The sequence below is a fragment of the Nesoenas mayeri genome (assembly GCF_963082525.1).
Source record: "Nesoenas mayeri genome assembly, chromosome: 15".
Lineage (NCBI taxonomy): Eukaryota > Metazoa > Chordata > Aves > Columbiformes > Columbidae > Nesoenas > Nesoenas mayeri.
In genome coordinates this window covers 10871718-10883629 of record NC_137559.1, presented here as the reverse complement: position 1 = coordinate 10883629, position 11912 = coordinate 10871718, and the positions used below count along the sequence as shown (strand labels likewise).

Sequence of the window (11912 nt, the reverse complement as noted above, 5' to 3'; positions counted from 1 at the left end):
TCTGAGCACAATATTAAAGTATATAATAAGAAACAGCAGTGAAAAGATTTACAGGGTTAATACAGCTACCAACATGTGAAACGTTTCTTACCTGCTTTGAGAAGTGTTAACCATGGTTTTCCCTTGTTTGTTGAGTGCTGCTCAAGTACCCTCACTTCTGCTAGATTAACGATTACGGGCTTTCTGTAAACCTCTCTGCAGAAACCAGAATTCTGGTACCAGCTGCTCAGAACCCGAGCAGGTTTTTGAACAGAGGTTGTAGAAATCTGGGGGAGGGACTGGTGAACTGGTGTTCAACAAAACCTCATTGTCATCGCTGTCGTTGTAAGCATGTTATCAGCCAGAGGAAACTCAAACCGAGAGCTGTCTTTGGCAGCGTTTTGGGAATTAGTTTGTTCAACATATCAGTGCAATAGTGGTAGTAAGTGTCTCTAGCAAGTCTCGTACACTTTTACAGAAGCAAAGGTCCAGTAATTTGAAGTCTTACCACATCTTCACTTTTATTATGAATACTCTAGGTGTTTTTATAATTTTTACTGACACTCAGTAACTGTATAATTGTGTACAACATGTTGATGAAGTCATGTTAGAGAATACATAGACAGCACTGCAGCTGAAACATATAAAGTTAATATTGTTTACAGCATACTGTGGACAGTGCCAAATAAATGTTGAAACAAATACTTAACTACACTTCATGGTGTAACTAGTAACTGTACACAGATGACATCTCATGTGTAATCAATATTCTTAAATAAAATATTTATAATTGAACTTCCCTGGACTTCTTACTTTACACCTAATACAGACCTAAACAGAATCATTAGTGCATATTAAATACATTCTTATGAAGACAAGCCTACAGAAAACATGCTCTATGCTTACAGTCCACTGTATTTTGCTGCCTCAGCATTTAAGCCAAGTTTTCCCTTTTGATATTGCTGTATCACACACTATCAGCCAAAGTTTAAAATAAGGGAGCCCCCATTAGGAAAAGTTCAACATGAATAAACAGTAAATCAGGGCTACTCCATGCTCTTAAATGGCAATTTTCCTTACCTGCATCTGCTGATTCACCAAGAGACAGAGGTTTCAATATGTGTGAGGGAGAAACAGGGAACAGAACACTCCCAAGTTTCTCTGTTTCACCTGTTACAAGTGATGAGGTTTGATTCTTCCTCGAGTTTAAATCCTGCACCTCATCCTGCTGAGGTTTTGGGTTTGGAAAGAGAGGAATCGAACTAAAACCGCAAAACAAGACCACTGACCCTCACAGATACAGGTGCTGAGGTGATCAACCCTCCAAGCTCAACAGAACACAAAGTACACATTTTCAGCCTTAATTCACCATAGCTTTTAGGTGTCTTTCTTACCTTTTTTCATTTTAGGTAAACCCAGATGGAGGGAGTAGGGAGTGGAAAGAGTATTTGGCAACAGAGCTTTTGATGTTACAATATGCCCCAATTAGTAAACACATCAAGAGATAGAGATGACTTCTTTCCCACGCTATAAGGTAATCTTCACAGAAGACAGTTAATTCACACAGTTTAAGAGAATTCTGGTAACATTTACTGGAGTTTTTGCAATTCAAATGTTACAGCATTGATTAAATGGCGTTCGTACATACAAAACAAATATTAACATATGCAAAGAAGGACAAGTAGCTCCAAACTGACGAGCAGTAAGATCCACACTGAACAAAGGATCACAGACTGTCCCTGTCACTCACAGCAGTGTAGTTGAGGCAATTTCTAGGAGAGGCTCCTGAAATGCTGGCCCAGTCTCTGACTTACCCTTCCAGCCGAACTCTCAGTGTGTCTTGCAACGTGCACCCTTTTTTTTGCCCAGTTCTGTTCACGTCCTGGAGGACCAGGAAAGCACCCACACCTTACACAGCACTACAGACGGCTCCTCCCAGTCACCTCCATTCCATGAATGCACGAGCGTGGTCTCTGACATCCGGCATTATTGGTCATATGTATGCATGAAACATGTTCTAATTTCAATAGTCAGCTTCCTGGCCAACCTAAAATTTGCTAAAAGAAGCAATTAAATTAAAATGAGGATGCGCTGGCAGAGCTACCGCATTTCACTTCCAGAGTTTTTCCTGTTCCAAAACCACGCAGCTGACGTTCCGAGTAGCGCAGTTTAGACCCAGAACTGCTGGTGACAACACACTGTGCACATCACGGCATCCGACACGGACGAGAGGCTGCTCACACCTTCAACAAGCTGCAAAGACACTGAATCCAGATCCAGCGAATCGTTCTTTACCATTTCTACTTATACACTGCATGCACTCACCAGCAGCCTTTGCGCAGGGAAGTGGCAGAAGCATGTAGTATGGCAGTTTGGTAAATGAATTAAACTTCACTAAAGAATAAGCACAATGAACCAGCAACACGGAAAATCACTGAAAATTAGCTGCTGTGTCACTCAAGTTCTCCAAATATTTGAGTAAACTTCTGTCTGTCTATAATCTGGCCAAACTTGATTGTAAAATATAAAATTTCTTTACTATTATACCGCTTGAACTGGTGAAGGAGCTCGCCCTTGCTATCTCCAGTTTCATCCAAAGTCATCACTGTCTCTATGGGACAGTAAATGTCATTCCGTCTTCCCCAAAACGTCAAGTGGGCCACTTTGACAGTACGGCCGGTCTCGCTTAAGTAGATTAATCCAATAATACGTCTGAAAAAGTAGCTCATACCATACAACATTGCACCAGCGAAGAGCGCAAGGCCGGTCGTATACAAGAGGATATTCTGAGAAACCTGGCCCTGCAGGTAGAGGTAGCAGACGGGCGGCAGCGTGAGGGCGGTGGTGGCGGTCTGCAGCAGCTTCAGCCGGGACAGCACCCTGCAGTACTTGATCCCCGGGAACCTGTACACCAGTCTGAACTCTTCTGTCTTCTCATCCGCAGCCTGTGGTTGGACCACAGCAGCAGGGGCCGAATGGCACAGACACACACACGGCACTCGCCGCCTCCCAAGATAATTATTGACACCATTAACTCGCCAGTTTTGTGACTGCAAACGCTCCCATGTACCAAAAAAGCAGGGTGGGCGAGCATCGTCCTTTTTCCATGACCGTGTCCAGAGCTTGTTTTGTGGACATCTCCCAAAAGATTGTGGTGTGCAGACTTTAGTCCTAATCCTGCAGAGCCTGGCCTACAAGGAAATATTCCCACAGATCATCATTTGAGTCTTCATAACCGAATCGCGTTCAGCTCAGTGCCTGCTCCTTAGGTACCTGAAGGCAGCGTAAGCCTGCCCGCCCGCCCCAGCTCTCTGTAACCTTATACTTAAAACTAGTTCTATGTCAGAGGACTGGTGTTCGTGCCTGCAGCCCTCCCTGCAGATGAGATGGGGAAATAGTTCTGATGACACCGCGATGCCAGTCAGCTGTGTAACCCCACGGCATCTCATGCTGCCCTCTTTCTGAGCACCCTCCAGGCGAACACGCCAGCTCTACAGGCTGCTTTAAGCAGGGGGGTAAGAGAACGTGGGCCTGCCAGCCGGTCAAATAGTGAAACTTTAAACAACCACTTCAAAAACTATTTCAGGGACACAGCAAAGACGACTGAGCACTGTAACAGGGAGGAGAGCGGCACGCCGAGAGGGGGCGGGCACCAGGAACGTGCACAGCCCGGGAACGGAGAACGGGAAGGGCTGCGCTGCCCCACGCCCGCGCTGCCGGCCGTGCCGTACGGGGCTGCGCAGCCCAGCGGGCGGCGGCGCTACCGGCTCGGGCCCGGGGACGCCAACACCGCGGACCCGCTGCAGCGGCAGCCGTGCCGGCACAGGAACGAACATGCCGCTTCCTCCGCGCCCTCCCAGCCCCGAGCGCGGCCCTGGCTCCCGCGGGAGCGGCCCGACCCCCCGGGTCGTTACCGGCCGTCAGGCGCCGCCGCGGACCGCCCCTCTCCGCGCTGAGGCGCTGCCGGCGCCCCCCGGGCGGCACCGCTGACCGCGGAACGGACAGCCCGGCCCGACCGCGGCACTGCCCCGCTTACCGCCGCCATGGCTCCGCCGGCCCGCAGCGCGGCTGCGCCGCCACGTCCAACCGCCGCGCGGCGGGCGGGGCCAGCACGTCCCGCTTCCCGGCGGGGCCATGGCGGCGCGGGCCGGCGCGATTTGCCTCTTCGACGTGGATGGCACCCTCACCGCGCCGCGACAGGCCAGTCCCGGGGCGTGTGCTGCGCCTGGCATCGCCCGCCCGGGGCGCCGGGCCCCGGCTCTCCGCCGCTGGGCTCTCCCGGAGCGGTCGGTTCGTGCCGGCAGCCGGGGCTCGGGCACGGAGCGCGTTTCGGCGCTGAACGGGCGCGGTTTGGCTTGCGGGCCGCTGGGTGTGTTACAGGATGTGTAGCCACATCGGGGGCTGCTCCGTGATGCCCTGTGTGCGACTTGGCTCTGCCGTTAAAGGCAAAAAAAATCCTCCCTTTTTTTTACAGTCCCGCACAATACGGCGGGTTTTAAAATATTATCGCGAAATAGAGGTGCTGGTCTCACGCTAAGGATGCTGACGGGTCTGATTGTTTTCTTTCGGGTCGCAGAGGATCTCAGCGGAGATGGCCGCGTTCCTGCAGCGGCTGCGGCAGAGGGTGAAGGTTGGAGTCGTGGGTGGGTCCGATTTTGAGAAGATCAAGGAGCAGCTGGGCGAGGACGGTAAGGACAGGACAGGACGGGACAGCGGCTGGGCAGCCGCTCACAAGGAAGTTGCTGCGACCGTTCCACGTAGGCTGAACCCTCCCTGCTCATTCTCCTTCCTTGCTGTTCCCCTCTTTCCTGGTTTGGTTGCGTTGCACTCAATCTATGAAAATCCGTTTACAGGCATTTAGAAACTGCAGCCTGTGTTTGCGTTATACAGATATCTCGGTGTCTTGTTAAGGGATGGCTACTAGTAGTGACATCCTGACTGTACCTTAGGAAGGCATTATAACGCCTTTTTAAAATGGAGTTATGTAGGTAACGTGCACGTGGCAGCTGCTCAGTTGTTGAGCTCATCCCTGAAGGGTCTGATTTCGTTCACTGTGGGGTGACGATGCAGAGGTGAACTCTTGCTTTAGTCCTTTGAGAGGCATTTCCTTTTCTGTACCAAAGACTCTTTAATGGTCTTTACATAGTTGAAGCCTTTGGCAATGCTGAGATAATTCAGAATTGGTGTGGCTTACAGGTGCTGTCCAGAGCGCTGTATCATCTTGCATTGTAGTAGGATTCTCACAGCTCCTGGACATTTGCTGTGCATTAGCAGCACTGATAAAACAAACCTGTAATAGTATTTGATTTGCTCTCTAGCCAGGCTGTGTGCCAGGATTTTGTAATATTTAAGGTGTTCAGTACTTCCTTACATTTAATATACTTGCAGGAGAGGAAGAGCCTTTAGGCAAAAGTACAGGTAATTTAACTGAAAGACTTATGTGTGATTTGAGGTGTGTGTTAATCTTGGAGAGAAATGGAAGTGGTTTTAATCTTGTGCTTGATGTTATGCTGCTGAATCTTTCATGCTTTATGATCTAATGTTTGCTGTATGTTGACTTATGCATAAGACATCTCTGCATTAAACATACAGGGGAAATTATAAGTCACTCTCTTTTTGTTTGGTTATAGTGGTTGAAAAATTTGACTACGTTTTTCCAGAAAATGGTCTCGTAGCATACAAAGATGGGAAATTCTTGAGCAAGCAGGTAAGGTGTGAAATTTCCAGTAAAGAGAAATTTTCTAAGCAAGGTTTAGCTTTGTTGCCACAGTGTAGTCCTCTATAATCACCTTTCTAAGGCCAGAATTGCTGCTGTTTTCATGTGTTACATCTGTAAGAGATCATCACCTGGTGCTCTGATTCACATAATGAAAATCTGCACCTTAAGCTTTATTGTTTGGGGTGTTCTCAAAACCAAAAGCTATTGGAGCCTGGAGCATCTGATCGAGTAAGAGCAGCGAAAATCCTGGAACAGCCTTTCCCTCAGCTTATCCATAGCAAATGTGGCCAAGCCCTCTCCTCCTGGAGGTCCTATGGGATATGGCATCTCATACCTGATGGCTGTTGGGCCTTAGGGTTCAGGAAGAGTCTCGTAGATGTCTAGTAGCTGCTTTTTAGTATTAATTCAGAGTGCACATTCTGGTATGTTGCATAAGCTAGAAGATAAATAATATAAATGTACAACTGATTCTAGATACGCTTCATCAGTTCAACATAAGTAATGGAGATTTAAAAGTTTAATTTTTTAATTGTAATTTAAATTCTCTTTTAAAGAGAACCTGGCTGAAACTGCTGACTTGAGTAGTGGTTTCCAGCTTACTTCAGTAACCATCTCCATTTCTTGGCTACAGTAGACGTTAACTGCAACTTTTTTGTTTAGGTCTGCTCTGTTGGGCCCACACTGTTTCCCTCTAAAGCAGGTACTAGTAGGGAGCATATTAAATGGAAGTTTGGTATTACAGTTAAAAAAAGATAAGAGAAATGAGAGCTGTTAGTTGGTACCGTGTGTGCAGCGAGAGTTAGTTACTGAAGGCACGTGTCTCCGTGGTGTTGACCATGCCTGATTATGCATTATCTGTGTTTTCCACGTGACTCGTTTTTAAAATCTCAAGTTCTGGACCCTTGGTTGAATGGTATTTATTTTGTTAGAACATTCAGGGTCACCTGGGTGAGGACGTACTTCAAGATCTAATCAACTACTGCCTGAGTTATATTGCAAAGATTAAACTGCCAAAGAAAAGGTATGTGCATACACGCATCTCAGTGTCACTATATTCTTTGTGCTAGAGTTGAGCATCAATATGTAAAGCAGGCTGCTCAGTGCAAAATGAATCATTTCTGTTTTAGGAACGGTGTGTGCATGAAACAGAGCTCAGGCCATGCATACAAAGACAAGGTCCCAACCAGAGCACAGCGTTTGAAATACTGATTGAGCATTTTTATTTAGGAGGGAAGGAAGTTCCGTTTTGAAGTACGAGTATTTCCTTGACACGTTTGGAATTCGGCAGCATAATGTTTTCCAGAGATGAGAAGCGTGCAGGAAGATCAGTGCTGTGTGACATGTGAGGCTGCAGCTGCTCAAGACATTAATACATACCACATGTGAGCCTGGCTGGACACACGGCCGAGATTGCTGTAAATGTTGCTGTTTCACCCCAAACCTCACACATTAGCCTGTTGGAGTCTGAGAACTGGGTTGAGAGGATGCTCCAGTTACACTTTTTAAACCAAACATACTTGGACAAGTCAGTAAGGATGATGATGTTGCCACAACACTCCTTGATGCCAGAGGTATTGATTACTGCACATTGTTCTTTATGTGTACAGTGAGAGGCTGAAGGAGACATCTGGTTCCCATTGTCTTCAGAATTAAATGAAAGTTCTTTGTGATATTCAGCATTTTGAGCAATTTTTCATCTATTTGGTGTCTCATTCATCAATTCTTTTTCAGGGGCACTTTTATTGAGTTCCGAAACGGGATGTTAAATGTGTCCCCCATTGGAAGAAGCTGCAGCCAGGAAGAACGAATTGAGTTCTATGAACTTGATAAAGTGAGTTTCAACTCTTGAAACATATCCAGCTCTTCTGGAGGAGGCAGTTATGGCCAGGTTATGATTTTTAAAAAGCTTTTATACTTTGTGCATTTTTTTTTCATTTTAATCCTTTCCGTGTGGTATAACTAACTTCTTAGTTCAGACTTCAGGAACTAGACAATAGTTTTTCTGTGGCAATAGTTAACAATTACTTGCAGAAGGGGTGGATTTGGCTCATGTTTCTTTTAACCCTGTATCCAGAGTACCAAACATCTTGTCTCTACACACAGGGTTCCTGGCAAACCCTGTCACAGATAAAACCATACATATCTGGGCTCATTTTGCTCTCATTTTCTACAAGTAGGTAGCAGATTGAAGTTGCAATAGTCTCAGTATGCTTTCAGTAATAAAATATAGCTATATCCCACTACTCCTGGTACTCGGACCTTTGGATATTTTGGGGGTGTTTTTGGGGGGTTATAATCTTTTTATTGATGAATTAACACATTGTGTAACTGATGTTTGATGTTGGTTTGTTTTTGTTTTGTTTTGTTTTAAACAGAAGGAACATATAAGAGAGAAATTTGTAGCTGATTTACGAAGAGAATTTGCAGGAAAAGGCCTCACATTTTCTATAGGTATCACATTTTAAAAATTCCATGTAAAATAATTTCATTTAAATTTCATTTAAATCATATCCTCTTATGGGTATGACATATCCTGTCTGATTTATGTGACAGTTGTTTCTCTGGGGGTGGTTGCAGGCACTGCATGCAAGACTAAGCCTCTTTTTCCTCTTAGGCTTTCGTTTGGTACATTTTAATTTAAATCCATCAACAAAGAGAACTTCATGGCTTGTCATCAGTTTATTGTCTTGTAATGTCAGTTGTGTGACTGATTCTGCTCATTTTGAAACATATTATATGCTTCTGATTAGTCAGAGTTGTTGCCGCGAATCAGTTTTGATCAGAAATGCTATATCAGTGCTGTTCCAGTCGCCCTTGGTTCGGTTGTGTAGCTGCATTGTGTGGGAGGAAGGAAAGAAAAATCCAAAAGCAAGTGCAAGCTTAAAAAGTGATAATAAGGAGGAATTAATTTTCCATGCCTTTTTTCTCCTCCCTGACGGTATATCACCACATTATTATTTCTCAGAATTATAAGGAAGTGTGGTTGCCATTAGTGATGTGGGATTGAAACACTAAGGCAGAAATGAACTTCAATACAGCTAAAGCATGTTCTGAGTACCTTTTTGACACCCGCTTCAACTGGGAATCACACTGTTATGTACTGGTAAAGTCCAAGGATTTGGAACTGGAACAGCAGTCGTCCTGTTAGGCTGTGTTAAAAAGGCTGATTTCCTCCTTTTTCTGTTCTGAAAGCTCTAGAAAATCTTGTGAATAAGATTTCATGGCTGTACGTACACCAACAGCTGTATTCATTTATGTAATTTCTTTCTAAAAGTAAAAAGATTAAATGCAACTTTTTAAAAAACGGTTGAGTTTGTTTAGAGAGCAGTCAGTGTCTGAGAATACACGAAGCCTTTTATATTCGTTTAATGGGTGAATAATAATCTGTAAAACACAACTGTAATAACTAATACCCCATAAACCACTTTCTGTATTTGTAACACTTAACTCCATGGTCTCAGAACATTTCTGTGACTTCTGCAAAGCTCCCTTGACCAAAAATCTTACCCAGTTTAGTTTTCACACACTTACTCTCCTCTCAGAAAGGTGTTGTTACACTAAAACAAAGTTTGCTTGGTTCATGTCTTTCCTAGGAGGCCAGATAAGCTTCGATGTGTTCCCAGACGGCTGGGATAAGAGGTACTGCTTAGGGATCGTTGCCAACGACGGGTACAAGACTATTTATTTCTTTGGAGATAAGACTATGCCAGTGAGTATATTGGTTTGTATATACATTTCAGAGCTTCTGTTTTAAACCACGAGCACTGTGGGTTCTGACCAATTGCCTTGTGCCTGACAAGAATTGAAGTCAGAATCTAAATGTGAACGTGTGTCAGTGTTTACCTGGGTGTGCAATACTGGCCAGCGTAATGCCGGGAGATCGCCCTAAGCACAGATTCTTCCTCTGTTCCCTGAAGTGAACACAGTGTTCTTGACAGAATTAATACTGGAATATATTTATAAATTGAACTTCTGTAATTATGTTAAAAACCTAGGTGACATGGCTACATAGAATACATTATTCTGTTTGGTTATTGTAGACAGATGCTTAGTGTTGGCTGGTGATTATTAAATGTATTTATTTTCCATTGAATTTAATACCATTCCTTTGCTAACCCCTCTGTCTCCACATTGAGAAACTGAAATTACATAGAATCCCTGTCCTTAGTCATTGGAGAGAGCTAAACAGCTCTGGAGGGGGATTCAGAGCCTTCTGAAAATACTGTAAATTACAAAGAACGTTATAGTTTTATAAACCTAAAACTGCCAAGTTTTATATGAAAAATACAAGCTTTAAATTTTAAAGTCAATACTGGGTTGCTATACCACACTGAGAACATGGCTAAGCCTGTGCTGAGAGCTCTGCTCTCTCAGTCCCAGCGCTGACATGCAGGTCAGGACGTCTCCCATAAGCATTGGTGGTGCTGAGCAGCAGCTGCAGCACAGGTGTGCTACAAACACATTATGCAAAACCTCAAAATGGTAGTTTGCAAGTTTTTAGCTTACTGGAAGACATCCAAGACATGACTATGTTATCTCCCTTCTCTGCAGAATTTCCTTTGTGTGCCCCTTTTCCACCCCAACTGTGACTCTAGGTTAAGCTAAATAACATTAAATCCTGTTCTGCTGTTTTCCTCTCCATTTTCAGGGAGGGAATGACTATGAAATTTTCACAGACTCCAGGACAGAAGGGCACAGCGTCACGTCACCCCAGGACACAAGAAGAATCTGTGAAGAGCTATTTTTTAAATAAAATACTTAGGGAATTCATACTTAAGAAACAGTTAAGACACCTTAATAACTCAAACCATCTTCCTTCATTCTGTATTGTTTTCCATAATTGACCAGTCATTACAGATGGGAAGCTGCTATTGAATAGATGAACATTTTAGAGTGGTTTTTTTTAAATACTACCTTATGCTATAGAGACATGAATTGTAAGACAGTTGGACTTTTCTTGTTTAAAACTGGAAGATGAGTAAAAGAGGCAGGTTTTATTTCTTTCTGGGAGTGGGAAGGTAGAACTGAGCCAGCAGTCCTGACCTCACACATGTTCCAGGAGGTGCATTGGGTCCAGCACCCCTGGGAAGGCTGGACCAACGGCTGCTCGAGTGACCTCAGCACCGCTGTAATGCCAATGCACAGCACGGTTCATGGTACCTCCACTTTCTGCATACTGTTTCTAAATCTAAAAAATAATTGAAAAAAATCTATTAACTTGAGCATAGTAGCAAAATTACATTTCTGATTTTCCTGCTAAGGCATTAAGGGTATATGAGATTTTTAGTACCAAGAAAAATGTTTTGATTAAAATTCAAGTTGAAGCACAATAATCAGTGTAACAGTTAATATTACTTTTCTTATCTGGCATTAGGAAAGTAATCATGTGTATGAACAGCTTATTTTAGCAAAAGAGCATCAAATCTCATTTTATCTTGAAAAATTACTATTTCAATTTGTCATTTTGGCAAATAAAATACATAAAGCAGATCTGTTGTATGCTGCCTGTCTTTACAAAACAATTATTGACTTGAATCTTTGCAATTCCAACTTTGTGGTACTTATGCAGTAAAAAAGGGGAGAATGCAACCTTTGTGTACAAACCAAAATCCCCTAAAGGGCTCAGGAAAAAAGGCGCGGTGGTAGCTGTGATGCATCAGAACTATCTTGTCTTGTAACAGCCTCCTCCTGTGCCAACTTCCACAGAGTAATTCAGCATCAACCATTGTAATGGGAGCAAACTGGAGCAGCACAGGAAGGCTGTGTAAAGATGGACAGGTTTTAATAGCTGCTGCTTTGGCACGTGAGTGTGAAGTATCTGATTATTTGGTTACTTAATGCGCGGTTGTTTCCTGTATTTGCAGAAAGTTACCTGTGCAAAACATGCTGTGCAGGGCCAAACCCTGATGTGTTTTCAGCCTCAAATACAACCAGCTCTGTGCACATACCTGAGTATGTTCAGCCTTTAAAAGCTTTCTAGTCCTGCACAGCCATCGCCAACAGCTGAGGTTTGTCTTCCGCCTCTCATACCTAATTGTTCCGGTAATGCCAGCGAGTTGATATTAAAATGCTTTTAAAAAAAACCCAAACAAACAAACCCAACACTTTAAAATGCCATCATACAGGTGTGCATCTTCAGGCAGCTGCATTCTCCTCCGTCTTTAATGCTAATCATCACCAACACCAGAGTTCAGACTGAAAACAAATAGTAAGG

General features: G+C 43.9%; 2 protein-coding genes across 2 annotated transcripts; one reads left to right on the top strand and one right to left on the bottom strand.

Moving 5' to 3' along the window:
* Nucleotides 1-1460: 1460 nt before the first annotated feature.
* On the bottom strand, nt 1461-3815 carry TMEM186 (transmembrane protein 186; the record flags this gene model as incomplete). The annotated part of the gene is made up of 2 exons (XM_080353981.1): nt 1461-3170; nt 3711-3815. The coding sequence occupies 2 exons, from the start codon at nt 3813-3815 to the stop codon at nt 2433-2435; spliced, it is 843 nt and encodes a 280-aa protein (XP_080210107.1). The 3' UTR covers nt 1461-2432.
* A 625-nt stretch (nt 3816-4440) lies between these two features.
* Nucleotides 4441-10605, top strand: PMM2 (phosphomannomutase 2). The gene is made up of 7 exons (XM_080354065.1): nt 4441-4667; nt 5610-5686; nt 6628-6719; nt 7430-7529; nt 8074-8149; nt 9292-9407; nt 10347-10605. Exons 1-7 carry the CDS (start codon nt 4571-4573, stop codon nt 10449-10451), a joined length of 663 nt encoding a protein of 220 aa, XP_080210191.1. The 5' UTR covers nt 4441-4570; the 3' UTR covers nt 10452-10605.
* The last annotated feature ends 1307 nt before the right edge of the window (nt 10606-11912 follow it).

Excerpts from the sequence above, each read along its gene's own strand:
- PMM2 (XM_080354065.1), top strand. The coding sequence starts at position 4,571 with ATGGCCGCGTTCCTGCAGCGGCTGCGGCAGAGGGTGAAGGTTGGAGTC. Across the intron at positions 5,687-6,627 it reads GGAAATTCTTGAGCAAGCAG|AACATTCAGGGTCACCTGGG; the intron begins GTAAGGTGTGAA and ends TTATTTTGTTAG. Across the intron at positions 6,720-7,429 it reads ATTAAACTGCCAAAGAAAAG|GGGCACTTTTATTGAGTTCC; the intron begins GTATGTGCATAC and ends ATTCTTTTTCAG.